This window comes from Heterodontus francisci, chromosome 5 (genome assembly GCF_036365525.1).
Source record: "Heterodontus francisci isolate sHetFra1 chromosome 5, sHetFra1.hap1, whole genome shotgun sequence".
Lineage (NCBI taxonomy): Eukaryota > Metazoa > Chordata > Chondrichthyes > Heterodontiformes > Heterodontidae > Heterodontus > Heterodontus francisci.
The window spans coordinates 81,943,126-81,970,403 of NC_090375.1; the positions used below are offsets into that span (position 1 = coordinate 81,943,126).

Here is a 27,278-nt window from a genome sequence, read left to right on the forward strand (position 1 = left end):
ACCTAACAGGGGCATCAAGGGCTAATGAAAAAAAAGTTGTTTGATTAGAAATTTGGATAAGGGAACAAAAACAAATAGAGAAGTCTAATGCCATTTCATGAAATATTTCAGAATAAAGGAAGAACCAAACCAACCTGTGATATTAACTTCTCTTTTCTTTCCACTTAGGTGGCTAATATTAAAAAAGAGACATCAATCATCTGGTACAAAGATGATAGAGAGATAATGTTTGATGAGAAGCATGACTTCAAGGATGGTGTGTGTACTTTGCTAGTTCAACAGGTACAGAAATAAAGTTTAACTACATCACTGCAACTAAGATTCTATATGTCTGTCAGTAGAAGACATTGATGCTGTATATTGTTTAAGCAAATAAATAGTAATATCGCTCCTCAGTTTAACCCAATCTAGAATAGAAACCTTCACCTGTAAGAGATTGAAACTAAGACCTAGGGCACGATGTAGCAGTAAAAATAGTGAGAAAGACTCAGCTGGGACCAAAAATTGGGTGGGACCTGGAAAGATTGGGTCTCCATGCAGAAGAGTTGCTGAGGCTAATTCCGGCTGGGACCTAGCGTGGGCAGAGGTTCTGTCCACCCCTTAGAAGGTCATGATGCCAAAAGGAGGGGAACGGAGCTGATGGGATGGCTTAACCCTGCTGGATTTCTTGTAATTCCTGGCTTCTTTGCACCAGGCAATCTGAATGTCAACAAGTTACTAGCTTTCCTGTCAATGGATAGGTAGAAATGGGGCCAACTTGATTCTCCAGGCCAAGATCACTGCCCAGAAGACCCCTGAAAGGTTTTAATTGGCAGTCCAAAAGGTGGCTGATTAACAGTTAGAAATGGTCTTTTAAGCTGCTCATCAGAACAGTTTTGAGGTGCCATTTGTTCTTCATCTCCCTCACACAGCAGTTACCTGGGAAAGAACTACTAATAAAACATGAATACATATAGAACCAACAAATGCTTCTATTTGAATTGAATGGTTTGGCCTCTCCCTCTGATAGCTGACCAAGTATTGGCCCTTTAATTCCATTGAGGTTTTCCTGGTCTCTGGCTGTAACCCCTGCAGGAACCCCCAAGGTAAACCATAACTGGCTGTTTTCAGTCATTTATGCCATTTCACTCGTGGCTTCACCAGTCTCCTGTTGGGAGTAACTGAGGGAATCCACTGAAGCTATAGGAGTTATTCCTAACTACCATCACCTGATGGAATCTAAGTGGGGGGAAGGGCAATTAAAATGGAAATGGGGATTTACCCATTCCATTCCCAACCTAATCTGAGAAACTGCAAGTTTAAATTGCAGGCAGCACAGACAGCTGCTCCAGCTCTCTAAATATGTAGATTGCGTTCAAATTACATAAACTGGCCCAACATCTATTTTTACCCAATGGGGGAGCAATGATGGCTTCCTCACCAGGGCAAATTTGCCAGGGTCTGGATTCAGGACCAGGAGAGGATCAGGAAAATGTAAGTTTTTTTTATTAAGTTTCCTTGTATGTCAGGAGAAAATCCCCTATCCCAGGTATCGACCTCCCATCCCTGAGCCTGCCGATATCTTATGCCAAAGACCTACTCCTTTGGGTCTTCAGTGGCAGCTGCCTGGTTTTAACAGCTGGACAGCTATTTCTGCCAACCCCCAGTCATTTTGGTTGGGAAGTCAGCAAGCAGCATGCGAATGACACCCAGCCATTTAAAATCAGCTGAGCCTTCCTGTTACTGCTCCCAGATGGACGGGGCACTCAAAAGGCTGCATTCCTCCAGGGAGTAAAAATTAACCCCAGGCCGTCTATTGTATCAAAACTAGCTGGGCTACTTTGCATAGGTGAGCCTGGTTTTTGCCTCCATATGTATCATGGACAGAAGCCAATAACACGGTATATTATACAGCAAAAGTGCTTCATTTTTACTTCATTGATTTGTTCTCATAGTCCCATATCATTGAATTCATAGTGATTATTGCATCACTGTGAGGACATGCTGATTGGAGACCAGACCCTTTCCCAAAGTGAGGAAGAGAAAATCAGCAGGTGCTCAAGACTGCTTTTGTTTGCCCCCTCATGACTGGTCATGAACAGCAATGGCAGTGGAATCAGATCACTGGTCCTTCTTTTTGACTGCAGATGTGTGGGCTATGGATAGAACAGGAGAGTGGTAAAAAAACAGAGTGAGTCTTAGTCTTGTATAGTGACATAAAATCAAAGTGTGAACCCCAAAATGCCAATACAGTAATTTGTTGCACTACAAAATGTCACTGGGCTGTGTTTTCCAACCAATGTGATTCAATAGGAATGTTTAACACACTCATATAAAATTCCTCAAAAAAGTTAATGCACTGAAAAGCACACAGAGGAATCCAGTATGAGCATTGTAATCATTCATGTGGAACATGAGTTCAGAAAATATAGCCCACTCTTCCAAATGGCTTCTGAGAGTTGAGCATAAACAGATACAATTGTTCCAATATTCTGACTCAAAATGTGCCAACAGTTTTCAAAGAAGGACGCTGGTGTATATGAAATTGTGCTGAAGGATGACAGGGGAAGAGATTCAAGTGTGCTCCGACTGCTTGAAAAAGGTACGGTTGGTAGTGATTAACAATGTGTCTGCAATATTGTACAAACTTCACTAAAACACAGAAAAAGTCCATTAAACATACTCTAAAATAAAAAGACATTGAGTTGAAATTCCGCTACATTTGCATCAATGTAATTAAATTACATTGAAATTTAACCCTGCCCACTCGATGGCAAGGAATTGGGCAGTGGTTAAAATAATGGTACCACCTGTGACATTTTAACCATGCACCTTTTGGAGGTGGCTGAGGCACCCGCCACAGGCAGGTAGGGGTTGTTAATTGTACATTAATTGTATTTAATTGCATGCAGATGGTGGGTATTAACTACGGATTCATTTGTGCTCCCATAAATAGGAACAGACTGAAACTGTGGTGGTTGGGTTAGGAGGTGCATGTTTGTAAATCAATGCTTATAAAAGTGCAAAGATTAGCTCCAGATCTAACCTTCACAACCTGGCTTTCTGGTGTATAGCAGAGGATGGTTGCCTAAAGGTAAAGGTCGGAAACTAAGAATTTTTTTTCAGACGGAAAACTAAAATCCTAGTGGCCATTGTGGAAAATGGCAGAAAGCAAGTGTAAATTGTCAGGGTATGATTACGCTCCGATGTTCTTGGAATCTGAACAATATGGCCAGTGGAAGAATGAAGTGGATATGTTGACACGAGTTAGATACCAAAGGGAAAACAAGGCATGGTCTTGGCGTTGTCACTTCCTACAAGAAGTACAATCAGAAAAAAAGTATTTTGTGAGATGGATGCCTGTCATTTGGAAAATGATGACGGTTTGGACCTTCTATTAGAGTTCTTGGATGAAATTTACAAGAAAGATGATCTGTTAAATGTCTATGAGGCATGGTTAGAATTTAAAGATTTCAGAAAACAGATGGTCATTCCATAGAAGAATATATCATGGACTTTAACAGATTGTATAAAAGATTGACAAAATTCACTTTGGAGATCCCTGGATTGGTATTAGTGTTTAAATTACTGGATTGTGCTAAGGTATCTCATATGTACAGGCAACCGGTTTTAACTAGTGTTCTATTCTTAGAGAAGGAGAGCTTGTTGGATCAGATGTCTGCTGCCTTGAAAAAATCCTGGGGTAACAGTCATTTCCTTCAGCCCTTTATGGAACAAATGAGACATTTCATGTTGACACAAAGAATAGAGGACTCAATGGTTGCCAGATTTTGAAATAGTCCAGATACCATACACAGGTATCAATACAACTGGAAGATTAAAGATCATCAGAATGGTGGTGAAATCACCAGTAGCAGATCTCCCTATTATAGAAGCCAAAATTGGAACAAAAATATTAAGCAAATGTATCTCAGGAATGTCCAAGGAACAGTTAACAGGGGCTTCAGATCTGACGTGAAGTATCATTATGTGGTGAACTGCCCAAAGTGAAAAAATAGGGTTCTCAAAATAACACATGATGAAATGGATATGTTGATACAGGTTACATCCCTACCAAAGAGAAAATAAGGTATGGCCTTGGTGTTTTCACTTCCTGCAAGAAGTAAAATCAGAAGTAAAGTATTTTGTGAAATGGCTGCCCATCAGTTGGATAGTGATGAAGGTTTAGACCTTCTAATAGAGTCCATAGATTAATTCTAAGGAAGAGGATGAAGATAATAATGAATCCAAACAAATTATACTGGTTGCAAGGAGTTTTAGTCTGTGATGAATGTTTTAGGTGGGGACTCCTTTAACTGTGCAGTACTAGATAGTGCTTGTACTTCAACAGTTTGTGGGACAGATTAGTTAAATTGTTATCTTGATGCACTAAGTAGTGAGGATCAATGCAAGATTAAGGAATATAAAAGTACTATTTGCTTTAGGTTTGGCAATGACAGCACATTGAGGTCACCAAAGAGAGTTGTAATTCCATATAAAATAGCTTGAGTAAGCCATTTTATAAGTACTGGTGTAGTGTAATCTCTAGTGAGATATCCATGCGGTTCAGTAAACATTCTATGAAAAAGACACAAATCAAACTTCACATGGAACATGATAAGGCAAGTATTTTTGAAAAGTCAGTTGATCTGAGCTTACCCGGTCAGGAAATTATTATATCCCCTTAACAAAACCTGATCTTCTCCTCAGAGCTATAGACAGGTATTAATGGCATCGGGTGATAAGAATCGGAGAAAAAAAAAACAAATTGTCCTGAAGTTATATAGACAATTTGCTCACCCTAGTTGTTAAAGATTAAAAATCCTGTTAAAAGGTGCAGGTAAAGATACATATGAACATACGAATTAGGAGCCGAAGTAGGCCATTCAGCCCCTCGGGCCTGCTCCGCCATTCAATAAGATCATGGCTGATCTGTTTGTGTCTCGAATTCCACACTCCCATCGACCCCCAATAACTTGCTGACTTTCAATTGGGGAGACTGCAGATGACCATGCAGGAGGTCTTCGAGCTCTTGGCTTTGAAGGCCTAACTTCAGACAGCACCACCTCGGCATGGGCAGCAGCAGTCTGGGCTGGCTGGCTGGGAGACAACAGCAAACGTACTGGTAGAGCGGCTATGGTGGGAACATGAATACTGTCATCCTGAGAGGGGACAGCAGGATTGTGCTCCATGGAGCAACTGCCACAGGGCAGCACCTCAGCAGTCCTAGTAACCCATTACATACGAACATACATATGAACATACGAATTAGGAACAGAAGTAGGCCAGTTGGCCCCTCTAGCCTGCTCCGCCATTTAATAAGATCATGGCTGATCTGTTTGTGTTTTGAATTCCACACTCCCATCTACCCCCGAGAACTCTTGATTCCCTTGCCTAACAAGAATCTATCTACCTCTGCCTTAAAAATATTCAATGACCCCGCCTCCACCACCTTCTGAGGCAAAGAGTTCCAAAGTCGCACAACCCTCTGAGATAAAATTTCTCCTCATCTCTGTCCTAAAAGGGCGACCCCTAATTTTAAAACAGTGCCCCCTAGTTCTGGGCTCACCCACAAGAGGAAACATCCTTTCCACATCCACCTTGTCAAGACCGTTTAGGATCTTATATACTTCAATCAAGTGTCCCCTCACTCTTCTAAAGTCCTGTGAAAATAAGCCCAGTCTGTCCAACCTTTCCTCATAAGAAAACCCGCTCATTCCAGGTACCAATCTAGTAAACCTCCTCTGAACCACCTCCAACACATTCACATCCTTCCTGAAATAAGGAGAACAAAACTACACACAGTATTCGAGATGTGGTCTCACCAATACCCTGTATATCTGAAGCAAAACATCCTTACTTTTACTTTCAATTCCTCTCATAATAAAGAATAGCATTCCATTAGCCTTCTTTATGATTTGCTGTACCCGCATACTAACTTTTTGTGACTCATGCACTAGAACACCTAGATCCCTCTGCACCTCAGAATTCTGCAGTCGTTCTCCATTTAAGTAATACTCTGCTTTTTTATTCTTCCTGCCAAAATGAACATCTTCACATTTCATCACATTATACTCCATCTGCCAGATTTTTGCCCACTCACTCAACCTATCTATATCAGTCTGCAACCTCCTTATGTCATCTTCACAACATACTTTCCTACCGATCTTTGTCATCTGCAAATTTAGCTACCATGCCAACGCTCCCCTCATCTAAGTCATTGATATAAATTGTAAAAAGTTGAGGTCCCAGCACAGACCTCTGCGGGACTCCACTAATCACATCCTGACACGCAGAAAAGGACCCATTTATGCATACTCTGTTTTCTGCCAGTCAGCCAATCTTCTATCCATGCTAATATGTTACCCCCAAACCACGAGCTCCTACTTTGCACGATAACCTTTTATGTGGCACCTTGCCAAATGCCTTCTGGAAATCCAAGTACATATGTCAACGGGCTCTCTTTTATCCACAGCGCATGTTACACCTTCAAAGAACTCTAACAAATTGGTTAAACGTGATTTCCCTTTCACAAAACTGTGCTGACTATTCCCGATTACCTTAAGTTTTTCTAACTGCCCATTTATAGCCTCCTTACTAATGGATTCTATCACCTTCCCCACGACAAACGTCAAGCTAACTGGCCTAAAGTTACCTGTTTTCCGCCTCCCCCCCTTCTTGAATAGACGGGATATATTTGCTACTTTCCAGAATCCAGCGAATTTTGAAAAATTAACTCCAATGCATCTACTACCTCATTATCCACCTCTTTTAAGACCCTAGGATGAAGCTCATCAGGACTCGGGGGACTTGTCAGCCTGCAGCTCCATCAGTTTGCTCAGTACCGCTTCCCTAGTGATTGTAATTTTACCAAGTTCCTCTCTTCCTTCCACCTCCTGATTTATAGCTATTACTGGAATGATTTTTGTATCCTGTATAGTGAAGACAGAAGCAAAATATTTGTTCATTTCATCTGCCATTTCCTTATTATCTACTATTAATTCCCCATTCTCACTCTCTAGAGGACCAACACTCACTTTACTTACTCTTTTCCTTTTAAATACCTGTAGAAACTCTTGCTATCTGTTTTTGCATTTCTAACTAGCTTCCTCTCATACTCTAATTACTTTCTCCCAATTAATCTTTTAGTCATTCTCTGCTGTTCTTTGTATTCTGACCAATCATCTGACCTGCCACTCATCTTTGGGCAATTATATGCATTTTCCTTACGTTTGATGCTTTCCTTGACTTCTTTAGTTAACCACAGATGGTGGATCCTCCCCTTAGAATTTTTCTCTATAACAGGAATATACTTATTCTGAGTATTCTGAAATATCCCCATAAATATCTGCCACTGCTTCTCTATTGATCTATCTCCTAGCCTAGTAACCCAGTTCACTTCAGCTAGCTCAGCTTTCATGCCCACATAGTTGCCCTTTTCTAAGTTTAAAATACTAGTCTTAGACCTACTCCTCTCTTTCAAACTGGATGTAAAATTCAGTCACATTGTGGTCGCTGCTACTTAGAGGTGGCTTTACTCTGAGGTCATTAATTAATCCTGTTACATTACACAATACCAAGTCTAATACGTATATAGGCTAATAGGAAAGATTACTGAGCAATGTGAAATCTGTAAAAAGTTTGAAGGATGCTGCCATTGTAAGCCTTCCATTAGCACGTGACTTTAATGAGGTAGTTGCCATGGATGTAAAAGTATGGGACAAAGATAAAAATATTTTCATCCTATATTTTAAAGACCCAGCGACCAGATTTGGTTTTTCTATAATAATACATAGTGAGATCAAAAGGGCTATTATAGACAAAACCATGGAGAAATGGATAGGGACAGGACATCAGTAAAGCTTCTGACTGATAATGGAGGGGAATTTCCAATGACGTGTTCAGAGATTGGTGAATATATGAACAGCATGGTCATGAATACGACAGCTGAAATTACTTTCGGCACTGTACTCTGTGAAAGGTATCATGTGGTGATCAATGAAATACTGCATAAAATTCGAGCTGATCAACCAGACTGCAGGTTGACAACTGCCCTGGAAAGGCAGTTCATGAAAAGAATTCACTCCAGGTAGTTGGAGGATATTGTCAATATCAATTAGTCTATGGATGGAATCCCAAATTGCCTTCTTTGTTGTGCAACAGTTCTCTTGCTCTAAAAGGTACTACAATTAGTCCCATGTTTTCTGCATATTTTAATGCTTTACATGCAGGGAGATGGGCTGAGGTCTTGCAGAAAATTTGAAGAGTAGTGAGGTATCATATAAGACCATGCAAGACATAGTTTAATTCAGGACATTTGATGTATTATAAAAGGGAGGGTCATAGGGAATGGAAGGACCCTGGAACGGTAATAGGTCATGATGGTGAGACAGTACTTCTCAAATATGGCAATCAAACTGTTAAGGTTCATTCCTCATGATTAATCAGAATTAATGACAAAATATCAGACTCTGAGCAGCTGATAGAAGTAAACGAGGCACATTGTACCTCAAATGTTCATGTCTTTTGTGATGAGGGTTCTGAGAAACAGACTGTGGTAGATCAAGTGCTGGATAGTGGTAATGTGAGTGATTATGACACACAGGACAGAGCTATCACATCTACAGGCCATTTTCCCAGAATGGGTATTTGGGTGACATATATTCCAGAGAAGTTTAATAAATAGAACATACGACAATTGTGGGATGTGCTGGAAAAGCTAATGGCAAATTTAAATATTAGTTAAATGTTCAAGATGATGGACAAGAAGCAAGGTTCATGGACTGAAAAAATGGGATGAAAGGGTGGAGAGTAAGAAAGCGCAATGCAAGTAGTGATAGTGAGTCCTGAAGTGACTCTTGTGTCAGAAAAAGATCATAAACTGGAGAAAGAACATATGTTAGTGCAAGAGGTAGATCACACTGTAGTAGTTTCCCAGATGTAAAAGTGGAAGTAGAGACCATAGCTTTCATAGATTAGACCATGAAATAAAGGCTCCAGAACAGTGTCACAACAGAACTGAAGCAGTAGTCCTCATGAACATGAGGTTTTGGTGGCTGCCAATAAACTTGAGGGTGATTGGATAAGAGAGACAAATCAAAGGGAGTTAAAGAGTTTGGAGTTTATTCTGAGGTACCAGATAAGGGTCAGCCAGCTTTGCCACATAGTGTATTTGTAGTGAAAAAGTTTTTGCAGATGGAACTTATAAGGCTAAAGCAGGACTAGTTGCTGGGGTTTTGAAGAATCACTGGGTGATACAGATGTTAGAATGGATTCTCCCATAGCTGGAAAAGTAATCTTAAAAATCATTTTAGCCCTTTTGGCCACATATTCATGGAAGTGTAGATCAATCAACATAAAAGATGCATTTCTGCAATGCAATAATTTTCAGAGAGAAGTGTTTCTAAAACTGTCCTTAGGTAACCCGAAGAACATGAAACTAGTCATTTTTAGTTGTGCTTCAGATGCTAATTTTCCTGATGTGTATTTGAGCGTATTTGAGTTTCAAACTGTTTCTGATGGGTGGGAATTGGAAATAGTGTCCTTTAGCTTGGGAAGCAAAGAAAATAGCGGGTTGTTAAAAGTACACTGGCTGCTGAAACACTGGTTCTTGTGGAGGCAGTGGATATGGGATTCTATTTGTCAAATATTTTAAGTGAGATTCTGTACCATGGGTGTACTGAAGATAATATACCCATTGAATGTTATGTAAATAATCATTCCTTGTGGGATAATGTACATTCTACAAAAAGTGTGAGCGAGAGAAAGTTATGGATTGACCTTGCTGGCTTGAAACAAATGCTGGAGAGAAAGGAATCTCTAAAATTAAATGGGCTGATGCAAGTCATTAACTGTTGGATTGTTTTACAAAATGAAATGCATGTAAAAAGAAATTGTTAGGAGTCCTAGAGGAGGGGTGTCTCATAATGTAATGCTTTACACAGAATATGCTGATCTTTGATTTAGTTTGTTTTGAAATTCTGATTCTACATATAAACTCTATTTTTTATTTAAAGAGAGAGAAGGGAATCTGTTGATAGTATATTAATTTAATTTAATTGTATGCTTAACTGGGGATTCACTTGTGCTCCCATAAATAGGAACAGATTAAAATGTGGTGGTTGGCTTCGGAGTTACAGGTTTATAAAATGTATCTCTGTAATAAATGCTTGTAAAATTGATATTGTTCTATGTTCTATAGGTAGGTGGTAGGGAAATATAGGGACAGGTAGGGAAGTGGTAGGATTATGGAATTAGTGTAGGATTAGTATAAATGGGTGGTTGATGGTCGGCACAGACTTGGTGGGCCGAAGGGCCTGTTTCAGTGCTGTATCTCTAAATAAATAAATTAATTAAAGTGTCTAAAGATTGGCTCCAGTTCTATCCTTCAAGACCTGGCTTTCTGGAGTATAACAAGGGTCTCATAAATATATTTAAATTAGAGTCTTATATTGCAATTAGGGCTCCATTGCAATTTTAACGAAGAATTGTCCAGTGCCAGACCCACCAGTAAAACTATGTGGCAAGCAAATCAGAGGTCATAAAATGCCTAGGAAGTTAAATAGTTTTCAATTCTGCCATTCCTATATTCTGGAATTTCTCCTTGACCTTCGGAACATAGGAACATAAAAGCAGGAGTAAGCTATTCAGCCCATCGGGCCTGCTCCGCCATTCAATACGATCATGGCTGATCTTCCACTTCAATGCCTCTTTCCCACACTATCCTCATATCCCCTTATGTCATTCGTATTTAGAAATCTGTCAATCTCTGCTTTAAACATACTCAATGGCTGAACTTCCACAGCCCTCTGGGGTAGAGAATTCCAAAGATTCACAACCCTCTGAGTAAAGACCTTTCTTTTCATCTCTGTCCTAAGTGGCTTCCCCCTTATTGTGAAATTGTGTCCCCTGCTTCTAGACTCCCCAACTGGGGGAAACATCTTACCTGCATCTACCCTGTCTATCCCTTTAAGTATTTTGTAGGTTTCAATGAGATCACCTCTCATTCTTCGAAACTCTAGAGAATACAGGCCCAGTTTCCCCAATCTCTCTTCATAGGACAGTCCCGCCATCCTGGGAACAAGTCTGGTGAACCTTTGTTGCACTCCCTCTATGGCAATAATATTATTCCTAAGGCAAGGGGATCAAAACTGCACACAGTACTCCAGGTGCGGTCTAACCAAGGTTCTATACAATTGAAGCAAGACTTCACTACTCCTGTACTCAAATCCTCTTGCGATAAAGGCTAACATACCATTAGCCTTCCTAATTGCTTGCTGCACTTGCATGTTATATTTTCAGTGACTTATTGACGAGGACATCCAGCTCCCTTTGTACGTCTACATTTTCTAATCTCTTAACATTTATTTTTATTATTTTCTAATCTCTTACCATCTAATCTCTTACTTTGTAAGAAGCCTGTGCTTTACAAGATCACTTACACAGAAGGAGAGGAGCTGAGGCAAGGAACCGCTAAGCTGTGAGTTCCTACCTCCCCGGCCCATGAAGGACTTGGTATAGCATTTATGCCCAGCAACATGAAGTGCAAGGATCTCCCGGGAAATTATCACAGTAAAATGATCCTTCTTGTTTTAAAGCTGTTCAACATCATTATATGTTTGAGATTGTAAGAAATCTTAGAGCCAAAGGGACGCAGGCTTAAGAAAATGATCAGACTGCTTCAGATTTAACTACTTTACATGAAGTGGTGAGCATGTCAAGTGGACTTCCCAGAGAGATAGACAATGTGGGAAAAAAGGGACAATTGACTGGATATTTCAGGAAATGCATGATTGAAAGATACTAACTGAAATCAATGTAAAATCCTGACCAGTGCCTTTGCGAATGCTGGAAGTGTCTATATTGGCTGATCAGCTCTAATGCTAATCCAGAGGGTGGGGGGGCAGTTATTATCAAAATGCAGGATGCAAAGCAGAGCACATCACTGCATATTTGAATGTACTATTGCAATCATGAAATTTAGGGTAATGTGATAGAATATCACTGTAGCCATGAAATCTGCTTTATCAAACAAGTTTAATCTTAATTTTACAGCTTTCAGTGATGTGATAAGTGAAGTTTGTCGTGCAGCTGGTAAGTGATCTCTGAAGAATGCCTTGCAGTATATTTTCATTTTTTTTCTGGTGATTATTAATTAGGTATATAAACTTAATGTTTCTGTTAACATTACAGCTCAGACTGCAACAGATCTGAAGGTACAGAGTACAGAACATGGTATCAGAATCTACTCCTTTCTTAGTTACTACCTGGACGATTTGAAGATCATCTGGTACCACAAGTAAGAGATCACTTTCTTCAGTTCATTTCACACTGGAAAATTGAGAGTAATGTGAATTAGACGGGCTGACCTCCATGTCCAATTCGCCAACCGATGCTCCCCACAAGTGAGGCTCACAAAATCTACCCCTTTCCTGTATTTTTTTTTTACAGAGAATGAGTAAAGAGATGTGAAGCTTTGTGCCTGTTATTGGAACTGTCATCGTATTATATTGTGGGGAAGCTAGGAATAAAACACAACCCAAAATTTGGATTATTCTAAAATGCTTGTTGTGTTTCTCCAGAGACACAAAGCTTGCGTCCACAGACAGAGTAAAGAGCGGTGTTACAGGAGAGCAGCTCTGGTTGCAGATTAATGAACCCACTGAGAAGGATAAGGGAAAATACATTCTTGAACTCTTTGATGGAAAAGCAGGACACAAAAAATCAGTTGAATTGACAGGGACAGGTAAGAAAAACAGATCTACTTCCATTCATGCTCATTTAATATGGTAATAAAAGGTTGTCGTTGATCCATCCACATGCTGATACCAGACCAGATGTCCTGGGGAATAGCTTTTCAGAGCAGATCGGGGCAAGGCAAAAATTCATTTCCCCCATGGATGTAGCCCGTACCTCATATACTGGGTTCAGGAACACTTACACACTGCTGGCAGGCATCCGTGCCACTTATGGTCTTAATATATGAACGATGATATCATGGCAGTTGAAATGAACAAGTGGGAGTAAGGCACTTAGTGCCATACTATAGTAGCCTTTTCCTTTCTGCGACGAGGGTTCTGCCAATAAAGGGAACATTTCCTGTTTCTGATATTTGCAAAGTTCCTAAGGGAAATGTGTTGGAAACAATCTCATTGTATTTTCAGCTGAACATTTCATTTAGGGACACTATGAGCATAAAGAATGTCATCATCACATAGGTACAGAATAGGTCTTTATGAGATTGAGGTTTAGGCCTGTTGAAGAAACTTCTGTTTCATGGCTGGAATTTTACCGCCCCCTCACATGAATGGGCAGGGGCCATAAAATTGAGTGAGAGGTGGGGGGGTGCCATTCCCGATATCTTCCCACCTCCGCTGCAATTTTACGCAGTGGCGAGTAACAGCCCGCCCACCTCAGGCCAATCAAGGCCCTTAAGTAGCCAATTAACTGCATCCTGTGCCCCAGGGAGCCACCGTCCACAGCCCAACCGCCCCCACTGGACAACACTGCCCCCACCAACTCCGAAATGCCCCCCACTGTTGCCTTGTCGGGGCTCAGCCGATTGTCCCCGGCGAAGCTCCAAAAACTTACCTTGGTTCCGAGGCAGTCGTCCTTCTTGCTTCTGTTGGCTGGGTGCAGTCCAGGGTTCCGCATGGCAGGCTGGTCCAGCAGGTTCGAACACATGAGATCCAGGGTGAGCTAGCAAATTGGATACAAAATTGGCTTGGTGATAGGAGGCAGAGGGTGGTAGTGGAGGGTTGTTTTTCAGATTGGAGGCCGGTGACCAGTGGTGTGCCGCAGGGATCGGTGCTGGGCCCTCTGTTGTTTGTCATATATATTAATGACTTGGATGTGAATGTAAGGGGCATGATTAGTAAGTTTGCAGATGATACCAAAATTGGTGGTATAGTGGACAGTGAAGAAGGTTGTCTAAGGTTACAACAGGATATAGATCAACTGGGAAAGTGGGCAAGGGAGTGGCCAATGGAATTTAACGCAGACAAGTGTGAAGTGGTGCATGTTGGCAAGTTAAACCAGGGCAGGACATATACAGTGAATGGCAGGGCCCTGGGGAGTGTTGTTGAACAGAGAGACCTTGGGGTGCAAGTACATAGTTCCCTGAAAGTGGCAACACAGGTAGACAGGGTGGTGAAGAAGGCATAAGGCATGCTTGCCTTCATCGGTCGAGGCATTGAGTACAAGAGTTGGGATGTCATGTTACAGTTGTACATAACATTGGTTAGGCCATATTTGGAGTACTGTGTGCAGTTTTGGTCACTGCACTACAGGAAAGATGTGATTAAGCTAGAGAGGGTGCAGAAAAGATTCACAAGGATGCTGCCTGGTTTGGAGGGCTTGAGTTATAAAGAGAGATTGCTTAGGCTGGGTCTGTTTTCCCTGGAGCAAAGGAGGCTGAGAGGGGACATGATAGAGGTATATAAAATTATGAGAGGCATAGATAGGGTAGATAGCCAGAGTCTGTTTCCCATGGTAGGGGTGACTAAAACTAGAGGGCATAGATTTAAGGTGAGAGGGAGGAGGTTTAAAGGGGATCAAAGGGGTAAATTTTTCACACAAAGAATAGTGGGTATCAGGAATGAGCTACCTGAGGAGGTGGTGGAGGCAGGAACAGTAGCAACATTTAAGAAGCATCTGGACAGGTACTTGAATGAGCAAGGTATAGAGGGATATGGAATTAATGCAGGCAGGTGGGATTAGTATTGATAGGCATTATGGTCGGCATGGACGCGGTGGGCCGAAGGGCCTGTTTCTATGCTGTACGACTCTATGACTCTAATCCCAGCCATAGCCACCGGTCCCCGTGGCGCTGCTAGGACTAAGAGCTACCTGCCCACTGATTGGTGGGCAGCTCCATTAGGGGGGACTTCCTGCCTCAAGGAAGTGGAAGTCCCGCCCAAGGCCAAGTAAGAGCCTGGGGAGCAAAAAATCCCGGCGTGATTCCCAGGCCCAACGGAGGCAGGCTCGCCCCCAACTTTTCAGCTGGTGGGCGGGGCCTCCCGCCCAACATAAAATTCTGGCCCATGTTGTAATATATTATCCATTATGTGAAACAAAAGCCCATTCATCAACCAATTGAGACTGTTCCACCATTTTGTGGACCACATTACACCAAAGCACTTTCACTAACTTAGATCTTTCCATAGCATCTGGCTTTCCACAGCTTAGGACAGGCTTCTGTTTTGTAACCAGCTGGACTAGGAAATGGTCTTAAATGAGAATTTTTTTTTTCATCAGGCAGTTGTTTAGCCACAGTTTGATGACTTCAGCTTTCTCCTGATCTCATGTGGACATGAAGTTGTATCCTGTATTTTGATAAATTTGTGCAGCGCTATCGAACGTCACTGGACTGTCATCTTTCAGTTATCAAATCAATTATCAAATCAGAAAGCAAGTGAAATCTGGCAGCTGCAGTGGTGATAATGTGAACATATTTGGGTAGATTTTCAATTTGTTGTCCGAGTGTAAAATTGGCTTTGCAGATTGACAGCTCATTGGAACCAACAGAAATAAAAACTGGACAGTTTCTGCGACAGGCAGACTGATCTGTGCTGCCAGCTTTGCACCTGGCAGGAAATTTAAATTGCTTTCATTGCAATGTAGTCACTGAACTAATGTGTTACACATTTAACAATCACTCCTGTTTCTCTTCTTCCTGAAGTATTTGATGAAGCCTTTGCAGAATTCCAGAGGCTGAAGTGAGTACACCGATTTTACTAAAAACTGTATGTGTGCATTTTTTGACATTGATTTTTTTTTCTCCTCTCCTAAAGACGTTGACTCCTTGCTGGAGTTTGGTTCCACAGGTGTGGGTTTCCTTTACTACTTCACCTAAATGGCCATTCTTTATGTGTGAACTTAGATAGGGTGTAACCACTGACCACCTCCAGGCGCGTATCCATTGTCTCTCGAGATAAGGAGGCCCAAAAGAAAAAAAAGAAAGAAAACAAACATACACACTTTTTGCAAACTGGCACACTTTTTATCCACTTGAGGTGGAAATACATGTGGAGTTTAAGTCAATATGTATTATAATTAAAAAATGCTAAGTGGGTTACAGCATTCCATTTCATAATGCATTGAAAATATTTATATCAAAAAAAGACTTCTGGCATTTTCCTTTAAATTTACCTGCAATAACTATTTTTCCTGGAGGTGGTGCTAAGACACTGGTTTTCAATGTTACTTGCAACATTAGTAGTAACTCACTGTAGTAATCTATCAGATGACAATGCAGCAATTTTTGAACTCTTTTCTGGATTTCAGAACATGCGCTTTCATGTAAATGTTTTTTTAAAGCTGTTAAACTATGCCCACACAGCCTTTGTTTCAACTTCTTACAAGTATTCAAGCAGTTATTCCCTTCAACTTGAAACTGTTCCCTCTCACAACAAGGCGATAATTTTGTGTTCCTGCACCTCATTGTCATTCAACAGTAGAGTAACCTCGGCCAGTGGAGCCCCTCTCCACCCCCCACCAGAAGCCCTTATTAGCTCACAAACTCCTCAAGTCCTGAAGACATAACAGGAAATCGACACACAATTGCCTGGTCATAACAAGCAGCTATCAAGACAAACCCTCACCCAATTCTTGCTAAACAGGAACACCAAACTAGAAAGAACTTGCATTGACATAGCACCTTTCATATTCTCAAGACATCCCAACGTGCTTTATAGACAATGAATTACTTTGGAAGTGTAGTCACTGTTGTTTTGTATGGAAATGCAGCAGCCAATTTACGTACAGCAAGCTCCCACAAACAGCAAGGAAATAAATGGTTAATCTGCTTTATGATGTTGCTTGAAGAATAAATATTGGCCAGGACACCAGGCGTACTCCTCTCCCCTTTTTTCTAATAGTGCCGTGAGATATTTTATGTCCTCCTAAAAGCACTGACAGGGCCTTGGTTTATCCAAAAAGTGCCACTCCTCCCTCAGCGTTAGCTCAGCCTATTCACTCAAGTTCTTTGACACAGAAGCTAAAGTAATACTGCTGAGGTGACAGTTCCAGCTTAGAAATTAGCACTACTCCCCACCACATCCTTTTCACTGAACACACAGGCAGGGCCTAGTAGCTGGTTACATAGGGCTGGATTTAGCAGAGATGCAGGGGTTATGCCACCAGGGCCGCAAGTAGTTTGGGGGGGGCGGTGGTGGTGCGACCCTCCTTTGGTGAGTGGTGGGAACTGGTGCCGCATTTTGCCAGTGGCAATTGAGTGGCTGCCATTCTTAATAAGGATGGTGGTCCACACCCAAACAGAGGACCAGCAGCTCAACAGCTTCAGTAGTACCACTGCAAGCAGTGGCCTCTGCTGGGGCTGCACCTAGAGGATGAGGGCACATCTATGGCCGTGCGCCCTCATAGTCAGGTAAGTGAGGTCCAGGAGCATCAGCACCCTCAAAGTCAGGTAAATAGGATCTGGGGATGCCGGGGCCAATCAGGCAGGCCACGGCGAGATGGGAAAGGATGGTCACTGAGGGCGGGTGCCATCGTTGCCATCGGCTGGATATTGCCACTCCAGGTGGGTGGACGACCTACCAGCTTTTCTGCCACTGCCAAAGTAGCATGGCGATGGGAATACATTGGGCATGCTACCCAACGTCTTCTCATGCCATTTTGCCAGCCTTTTTAATTCATTCATGGGATGTGGGCATCGCTGGCTATGCCAGCATTTATTGCCCATCCCTAATTGCCGTTGAATAGGTAGTGGTGAGCTGCCTTCTTGAACTGCTGCAAGCCATGTGGGGTAGGTACACTCACGGTGCTGTTAGGAAGGGAGTTCCAGTATTTTGACCCAGCGACAGTGAAAGAACGGCGATATTGTTCCAAGTCAGGGTGGTGTGTGGCTTCGAGGGTAACTTGCAGGTGGTGGTGTTCCCACGCATCTGCTGCTCTTTTACTTCTAGGTGGTAAAGTTTGTGGGTTTGGAAAGTGCTGTCTAAGGAACCTTGGTGTGTTGCTGCAATGCATTTTTTAGATGGTGCACACTGCTGCCACTGTGCATTGGTAGTGGAGGGAGTGAATGTTTGTGGGTGGGGTGACAATCAAGTGGGCTGCTTTGCCCTGGATGGTATTGAGCTTCCTGAGTGTTGTTGGAGCTGCATCCATCCAGGCAAGTGGAGAGTGATCCATCACACTCCTAATTTGTGCCTTGTAGATGGTGGATAAGTTTTGGGGAGTCAGGAGGTGAGTTACTCGCCGCAGGATTCCTAGCCTCTGATCTGCTCTTGTAGCCATGGTATTTACATGGCTACTCCAGTTCAGTTTTTGGTCAATGTTAACACCCGGAAAGTTGATTAGTGGGGGATTCAGTGATCGTACAGCCATTGAATGTCAAGGGGAGATGGTTAGTTACTCTCTTATTTGAGATAGTCATTGCCTGGCAATTGTGCGGCGCGACTGTTACTTACCAATTATCAGCCCAAGCCTGGATATTGTCCAGGTCTTCCTGCATTTCTACACGGAGGCCTTCCCACCTCCCAGACTGTCCCTAGAAAAAGGCTGGAAAAATTCAGCCCATAAACTCTGCATCACCCCTTCCCAGACCCACAGAACTGCAGGTCTGTGCTCGGAGGAGGCCACAATACCGCTTAGCAACTCTCCTACCACTGAGCAAAAATTGATTGCACCCTAGACCATACCACCTCCCCCTCGCCCCCTCCCCCCCAACAAACTTCCCATGAGAGGGAAGACAACTGCCTAAATCTCCACCAATGAAAGGGTATGTTAGCTTGATATCAGGGCCAAGGGGAGTGAAGCCTAGCCCCTCAAACTTCCTTCATCCCAACTCAGTAAAAAGTAAAGACAGAACTTGAGGAAAGAGAATAACCTCCTCACAAAAGTGGCACCAGAAATTCCACTACCCTCAGTAGAAGAGTTTACCACTTCTTGCCTCTCCTATTCCCACCCAGCTATGGCTCCACTCCCTGTCTTTCTTCCTCTGTCCACGTTCTCTTATTTCCTACCCCATCCTCTTTCTCTCATTCTCTTTTCCCCCTCCATCCTCCCCTCTCTATCTTTCCCCCTTGCTAGGTCTAGTTATTTCCCTGCCTTCTAACCCTTCTTGAATTAAATACTGCCCTTGGTCTCGACTTGGAACAAAGAAATGGCTGACCAACTAAATGCATTCTTTGGTTCTGTCTTCACAAAGGAGGACACAAAGATCATACCAGAAATGTTGGGGAACACAGGGTTTAGTGAGAGGGAGCAACTGAAGGAAATCAGTATTCGTAGAGAAATGGTGTTGGAAAAATTGATGGGATTGAAGGCCGATAAATCCCCAGGGCCTGATAATCTACATCCCAGAGTACTTAAAGAAGTGGCCCTAGAAATAGTGGATGCATTGGTAGTCATTTTCCAAGATTCTATAGACTCTGGAACAGTTCCTACAGATTGGATGGTAGCTAATGTAACCCCACTATTTAAAAAGGGAGGTAGAGCGAAAACAGGGAATTATAGACCAGTCAGCCTGACATCAGTAGAGGGGAAAATTCTAGAGTCCATTATAAAAGATTTTATAGCAGAGCACTTGGAGAACAGTGGCAGAATCAGACAGTCAGCATGGATTTATGAAAGAGAAATCATGCTTGACAAATCTACTAGAATTCTTCGAGGATGTAACGTGTAGAGTTGATGAGAGGATAACCTCGCCGCTCTTAAGCTCAATCCCTCTGTTAATGAAAGCCAACACACCATACGCCTTCTTAACAACCCTATCAACTTGGGTGGCAACTTTGAGCGATCTATGGACATGGACCCCAAGATCCCTCTGTTCCTCCACACTACCAAGAATCCTGTCTTTAAGCCTGTATTCTGCATTCAAATTCGACCTTCCAAAATGAATCACTTCACACTTTTCCAGGTTGAACTCCATCTGTCACTTCTCAGCCCAGCTCTGCATCCTGTCAATGTCCCGTTGCAACCTACAACAGCCTTCCACACCATCCACAACTCCAGCAACCTTCGTGTCATCGGCAAATTTGCTAACCCAGCCTTCCACTTCCTCATCCAAGTCATTTATAAAAATCACAAAGAGCAGAGGTCCCAGAACAGATCCCTGCGGAACACCACTGGTCACCGAGCTCCATGCTGAATACTTTCCATCTACTACCACCCTCTGTCTTCTATGGGCTAGCCAATTTTGTATTGAGACAGCCAACTTCCCCTGTATCCCATGCCTCCTCACTTTATGAATGAGCCTACCATGGGGAACCTTATCAAACGCCTTGCTAAAATCCATATACACCACATCCACTGCTCTTCCTTCATCAATATGTTTTGTCACATCTTCAAAGAATTCAATAAGGCTTGTGAGGCATGACCTGCCCCTCACAAAGCCATGCTGACTGTCTCTAATCAAACCATGCTTTTCCAAATAATCATAAATCCTGTCTCTCAGAATCCTCTCCAATAATTTGCCCACTACCGACGTAAGACTGACTGGTCTATAATTCCCAGGGTTATCCCTATTCCCTTTCTTGAACACACTATCGCTGCTTTGCTGTTACTTTCCCAAAGAATATCTTTGAGCCGTATTTTGAGATTCTTAATTACATTGTTTCGTGTAGGTAAATCTATAGTATTCACCAGTCAGCTTCAGTGTTGAAACCTGTTACCATATCATTTAACAACTCACTCCTTTTCCTGATTTCATACTCCCCTTTGCCATAAATCTGTTCCCAGTGATTTGGCTCTCCCATCAGACACTACCCCTGATTCAATAGTCTTTTGCAATAGATGCCTATCCAGTGCCCATGTCTTTGGTTTAGACCAGCTCAGCAGAGTCATATCTGTTAGATCCAGTATCACCGATACCAGCTCGTGGTGTACATTATGATATAGCACCTTCTCCGCTGGAATCAAAACCAGACCATTATGTGGTGCCTCCCTATGTACTGGACAGTCGGGTTCAATCGCTTTAAGGGTTACTGAGCCTGTGTAATAGTCCCTTAAAACACACTGTAAAGCTTCCCACTGTAACACAATCTGTGGGTCTCCCGGTTGGCAACTGTGGTTAGCATCGGGACCACAGAGAGGCAGGTTAGTCCATAAGATAGAGGTCTCGCACCCTTGTTTTGTTTTTCATCTCAGAAGGATGGGATCTGGGGTGCATTTTGCTTCCGAGGTTACCCTTCGATTTGGTCCTGGCGATCCATCATCTCCTCTGAGAGACATATAGTTCCCTGAATGGATCTTTCTCTGCCACTTTGACCAACAAAACTGGACATGATTATCTGGGCAGTCCATATACATCATCCTTGGATTGCTGTCTGGATGGAAACCTCCCACAATTTCCCATCTTCCGCCCCATAGTGCCTGTCTTAGGGCAAAAAACGAGGAAGAGGTTTGGGGCACAGTGATCTCAGATTCCAATATATATTCTCTCCAACAGATTTGAATCAAACATACCTCCTTCCCTTCTTTAACGCACCAGATGTGCTGACTTCCTTGAGGGGAGCATTTCCCATTATCATCAAGCTGGGGGATGAACCCTGGTTCAAGGAAGAGTACAGGAGGGCATGCCAGGAGCAGCACCAGGCAAACCTCAAAATGAGGTGTCAACCTGGTGAAGCTTCAACCCAGGACTACTTACATGCCAAACTGCGTAAGCAGCATGCGATAGACAGAGCTAAGCAATCCCATAACCAACAGATCAGAGCTAAGCTCTGCAGTCCTGCCACATCCAGTTGTGAATGGTGGTGGAGTAGGTGGCTCCACAAATATACCCTTCCTCAATGATGGAGGAGCCCAGCACATCAGTGCAAAAGATTAGGCTGACGTTTGCAACAATCTTCAGCCAGAAATGCCAAGTGGATGATCCATCTTGGCCTCCTCCTGAAGTCCCCAGCATCATAGATGCCAGTCTTCAGCCAATTCAATTCACTCCACATGATATCAAGAAACAGCTGAAGGCACTGGATACTGCAAAGGCTATGGGCCCTGACAATATTCTGGCAACGTTACCGAAGACCTGTGCTGCAGAACAAGCCATGCCCCTCGCCAAGCTGTTCCAGTACAGCTACCACACTGGCATCCACCCAGCAATGTGGAAAAATGCCCAGATATGTCCTGTACACAAAAAGCAGGACAAATCCAACTTGGACAATTACCGCCCCATCATTCTACTCTCCATCATCAGTAAAGTGATGGAAGGTGTCGTCGACAGTGCTATCAAGTGGCACCTACTCAGTGACATTCAGTTTGGGTTCCACCTGGGCCACTCAGCTCCTGACCTCATTACAGACTTGGTTCAAACATGGGCAAAAGAGCTGAACTCAAGAGGTGAGGTGGGAGTGACTTCCCTTGACATCAAGGCAGCATTTGACCAAGTATGGCATCAAGGAGCCCTAGCAAAACTGAAGTCAATGGGAAAACTCTCTGCTGATTGGAGTCATACCTAGCCCAAAGAAAGATGGTTGTAATTGTTGGAGGTAAATCATCTCACCTCCAGGGCATCACTGTAGGAGTTCCTTAGGGTAGTGTCCTGCGCCCAACCACCTTCAGCTGCTTCATCAATGACCTTCCTTCTATCATAAGGTCAGAAGTGGGGATGTTCGCTGATGATTGCACAATGTTCAGCACCATTCGTGACTCCTCAGATACTGAAGCAGTTTATTTAGAAATGCAGCAAGACCTGGGCAATATCCAGGCTTGGGCTAATAAGTAGCAAGTAACGTTCGCGCCACACAAGTGCCAGGCAATGGCCATCTCAAAGAAGATAGAATCTACCCATCTCCCCTTGACATTCAATGGTATTACCATCACTGAATCCCCCACTATCAACATCCTATGGATTGCCATTGACCAGAAACTGAACTGGAGTAGCCATATAAATACCATGGCTACAAGAACAGATCAGAGGCTAGGAATCCTGTGGCGAATCAGTCACCTCCTGACTCCCCAAAGCCTGTCCACTATCTACGAGGCACAGGTTAGGAATGTGATGGAATACTCTTCATTTGCCTGGATGGGTGCAGCTCCAACAACACTCAGGAAGCTTGACACCATCCAGGACAAAGCAGCCCACTTGATTGGCACCCCCATCCACTACCTTCAACATTCACTCCCTCCACCACCGACGCACAGTGGCAGCAGTGTGTACCATGTACAAAATGCTCTGCAGCAACGCACCAAGGCTCCTTCGACAGCACCTTCCAAACCCACCACCTCTACCAACTAGAAGGACAAGGGCAGCAAATACATGGGAACACCACCACCTGCAAGTTCCCCTCCAAGTCACACACCATCCTGACTTGGAACTATATCGCCGTTCCTTCACTGTCGCTGGGTCAAAATCCTGGAATTCTCTTCCTAACAGCAATGTGGGTATACCTACCCCAAATGGACTGCAGCCTGGTGAAGCTACAACACTGGACTACTTGCATGCTAAACAGTGGAAACAGCATGCAATAGACAGGGCTAGGTGATCCCACAACCAAGGGATCAAATCTAAGCTCTGCAGTCCTGCCACATCCAGTTGTGAATGGTGGTGGACAATTAAACAACTGGCAGGAGGAGGAGGAGACTCCACAAACATATCCATCCTCAATGATGGGGGAGCTGAGCACATCGGTACAAAAGACAAGGCTGAAGCATTTGCATCCATCTGCAGTCAGAAGTGCCAAGTGGAAGGTCCACCTTGGCCTCCTCCTGAGGTCCCCAGCATCACAGATGCCAGTCCTCAGCCAATTCAATTCACTCCACGTGATATCAAGAAACAGCTGAAGGCACTGGATACTGCAAAGGCTATGGGCTCTGACAACATTCCGGCAATAGTATTGAAGACCTCTGCTCCAGAATTAGCCGCGCCCCTAACCAAGTTGTTCCAGTACAGCTACAACACTGACATCCAACCGGCAATGTGTAAAATTGCCCAGGTATGTCCTGTGCACAAAAAGCAGGACAAATCCAACCCAGCCAATTACTGCCCTATCAGTCTACTCCCGATCATCAGCAAAGTGATGAAAGGCGTCATTCACAGTGCTATCAAGCGGCACTTGCTCAGCAATAACCTGCTCACTGACACTCAGTTTGGGTTCCGCCAAGGCCACTCAGTTCCAGACCTCATTACAGCCTTTGTCCAAACATGGACAAAAGAGCTGAATTCCAGAGGTGAGGTGAGAGTAACTGCCCTTGACATCAAGGCAGTATTTGACTGAGTATGGCATCAAGGAGCCCTAGCAAAACTGGAGTCAATGGGAATCAGGGGAAAACCCCTCAAATGGTTGGAGTCATACCTAGCGCAAAGGAAGAAGGTTGTGATTGTTAGAGGTCAATCATCTCAGTCCCAGGACATTACTGCAGGAGTTCCTCAGGGTAGTGTCCCCGACCCAACCATCTTCAACTGCTTCATCAATGACCTTCCCTCCATCATAAGGTCAGAGGTGGGGATGTTCACTGACGATTGCAAAATTTTCAGCTCCATTTGCTGACTCCTCGGATACTGAAGCAGCCCGTGTTCGTATGCAGCCAAACCTGGAGAACATCCAGGCTTGGGCTGATAAGTGGCAGGTAACATTCGCACCACACAAGTGCCAGGCAATGGCCATCTCAAACAACAGAGAATCTAACCATCTCCCCTTGATGTTGAATGGCATTATGATCGCTGAATCCTCCACTATCAACATCCTGGGGGGTCACCACTGACCAGAAACTAAACTGGGCCAGACACATAAATGCTGTGGATACAAGAGCAGGTCAGAGGCTGGGAATTCTGCAGTGAATAACTCACCTCCTGACTCCCGAATGCTTGTCCACCATCTACAAGGCACAAGTCAGGAGTATGATGGAATACTCTCCATTGCCTGGATGCGTGCAGCTCCAAAAACACTCAGGAAGCTTGACCATCCAGGACAAAGCAGCCTGCTTGATTGGCACCCTAACCACCACCTTCAACATTCACTCCCTCCATCACCGACACACAGTAGTAGCAGTGTGTATCATCTACAAGATGCACTGCAGCAACTCACCAAGGCTCGCTCGACAGCACCTTCCAAACCCACAACCTTTATCACCTAAAAGGACAAGGGCAACAGATGTATGGGAACACCACCACCTGCAAGTTTCCCTCCAAGTCACACACCATCCTGACTTGGAACTTTGGCAGGGGGATGGGATACAGAGTGGAGGTACAGTAGGGGGTAATATAGAACAGAAAGTGAGTTTGCCTGGAAGGCAGAGCAAATATAGACCTGGTAAGGCACAAGGGAAAAATGCAAGGTTGGATTGCATCTATTTCAATGCAAGGAGTCTTACTAGTAACGCAGATGAATTGAGGGCATTGATTCGCACATGGGATTAAGATATTATTGCTATCACAGAGACATGGTTGAGGGAGGGGTAGGACTGGCAGCTTAATATTCCAGGGTATAGAATCTTCAAGCGTGACAGGGGAGGGGATAAAAGAGGAGATGGCATTGCACTGTTGATCAAGGAGTCAATTACTGCAGTAAGGAGGGATGACATCTTAGAAGGTTCCTCAAATGAGGCCATTTGGTTAGAACTTAAAAACAAAAATGGGGCAATCACTTGGCTGGGTGTATACTACAGGCCTCCAAACAGTCAGGAAGAGATAGAGGAGCAGATATGTAGACAAATCTCTGAGAGGTGTAAAAATAATAGGGTAATAATAGTAGGGGATTTCAACTTCCCCAATATTAACTGGGATAGTCTTAGTGCAAAATGCTTAAAGGGGCGGTATTCTTAAAATGCATGCAGGAGAGCTTTTTGAGCCAGTATGTAGCAAGTCCTTCAAGAGAAGGGGCAGTACTGGACCTAATCCTAGGGAATGAAGCCGGTCAGGTGGTAGAAGTGTCAGTGGGGGGAGCATTTTGGGTTTAGTGACCATAACTCTGTAAGATTTAAGGTAGTTATGGAAATGGACAAAGATGGACCAAAAATAAAGGTACTGAATTGGGGGAAGGCCGATTTCAATATGATAAAACAGAATCTGGCCAAAGTGGACTGGGAGCAGCAACTTGTAGGAAAGTCTACATCACATCAGTGGGAGTCATTCAAAGAGGAAATTGTGAGAGTTCAGAGCCAGCATGTTAAGATGATGGGTAGGACCAACAAGTCCAGGGAACCCTGGAGGTCAAGGGATATAAAGAATTGGATCAGGATAAAAAAGGAGGCTTATGTCAGATCCCAAGCGCTGAAAACAGCGGAGGCACTAGAGGAGTATAAAAGGTGTAGGGTGGCACTCAAAAAAGTAATTAGGAGAGCGAAGAGGAGACATGAAAAAACACTGGCGAGCAAGACAAAGGAAAAGCCCAAGGCGTTTTATAAGTATATTAAGGGCAAGAGGATAACCTGGGAAAGAGTCAGGACCAACGTGTCAATCTTTCTGTGGAGCCGGAGGACATAGGTGAGGTTTTAAATGATTACTTTTCATCGGTGTTCACTATGGAGAAGGACGATGTAGGTGTAGAGATCAGGGAGGGGGACTGTGATATACTTGAACATATTAGCATTGAAAGGGAGGAAATATTAGCTGTTTTAGCAGGCATAAAAGTGGATAAATCCTCAGGCCCAGACGAAATGTATCCCAAGCTGTTATGTGAGGCAAGGGAGGAGATAGCAGGGGCTTTGACACAAATTTTCAAATCCTCTCTGGCCACAGGAGAAGTACCAGAGGACTGGAAGACAGCAAATGTGGTACCATTATTCAAGAAGGGTAGTGGGGATAAAGCAGGTAATTACAGGCTGGTGAGTCTAACATCAGTGGTTAGGAAAATATTGGAAAAAATTCTGAGACAGGATTAATCTCTACTTGGAGAGGCAGGGATTACTCAGGGATAGTCAGCATGGCTTTGTCAAGGGGAGATCGTGTCTAACTAACTTGATTGAATTTTTCGAGGAGGTGACGAGATGTGTAGATGAGGGTAAAGCAGTAGATGTAAAATACATGGATCTCAGTAAGGCTTTTGATAAGGTCCTGCATGGGAGACTGGTTACGAAGGTAAAAGCCCATGGGATCCAGGGCAATTTGGCAAATTGGATCCAAAATTGGCTTAGTGGCAGGAGGCAGAGGGTGATGGTCGAGGGCTGTTTTTGCAATTGGAAGCCTGTGACCAGTGGTGTACCACAGGGATTGATGCTGGGACCCTTGCTGTTTGTAGTGTACATTAATGATTTAGACGTGAATATAGGAGGTATGATAGATAAGTTCGCAGATGACATGAAAATTGGTGGTGTTGTAAATAGTGCGGAGAAAATCCTTAGATTATAGGGAGATATAGATGGGCTGGTAAGATGGGCGGAGCAGTGGCAAATGGAATTTA

General features: G+C 43.4%; 1 protein-coding gene across 1 annotated transcript in view; it reads left to right on the forward strand.

Moving 5' to 3' along the window:
* myom1b (myomesin 1b) overlaps positions 1–27,278 on the forward strand; it is a 223,288-nt gene that overhangs the window by 151,820 nt on the left and 44,190 nt on the right. Inside the window, exons 30-35 of the mRNA XM_068030846.1 lie at positions 169–282; positions 2,494–2,581; positions 12,034–12,072; positions 12,172–12,277; positions 12,561–12,724; positions 15,659–15,695. Of these exons, the coding sequence (XP_067886947.1) occupies positions 169–282; positions 2,494–2,581; positions 12,034–12,072; positions 12,172–12,277; positions 12,561–12,724; positions 15,659–15,695 (548 nt within the window). The remainder of the gene's footprint in view (positions 1–168; positions 283–2,493; positions 2,582–12,033; positions 12,073–12,171; positions 12,278–12,560; positions 12,725–15,658; positions 15,696–27,278) is intronic.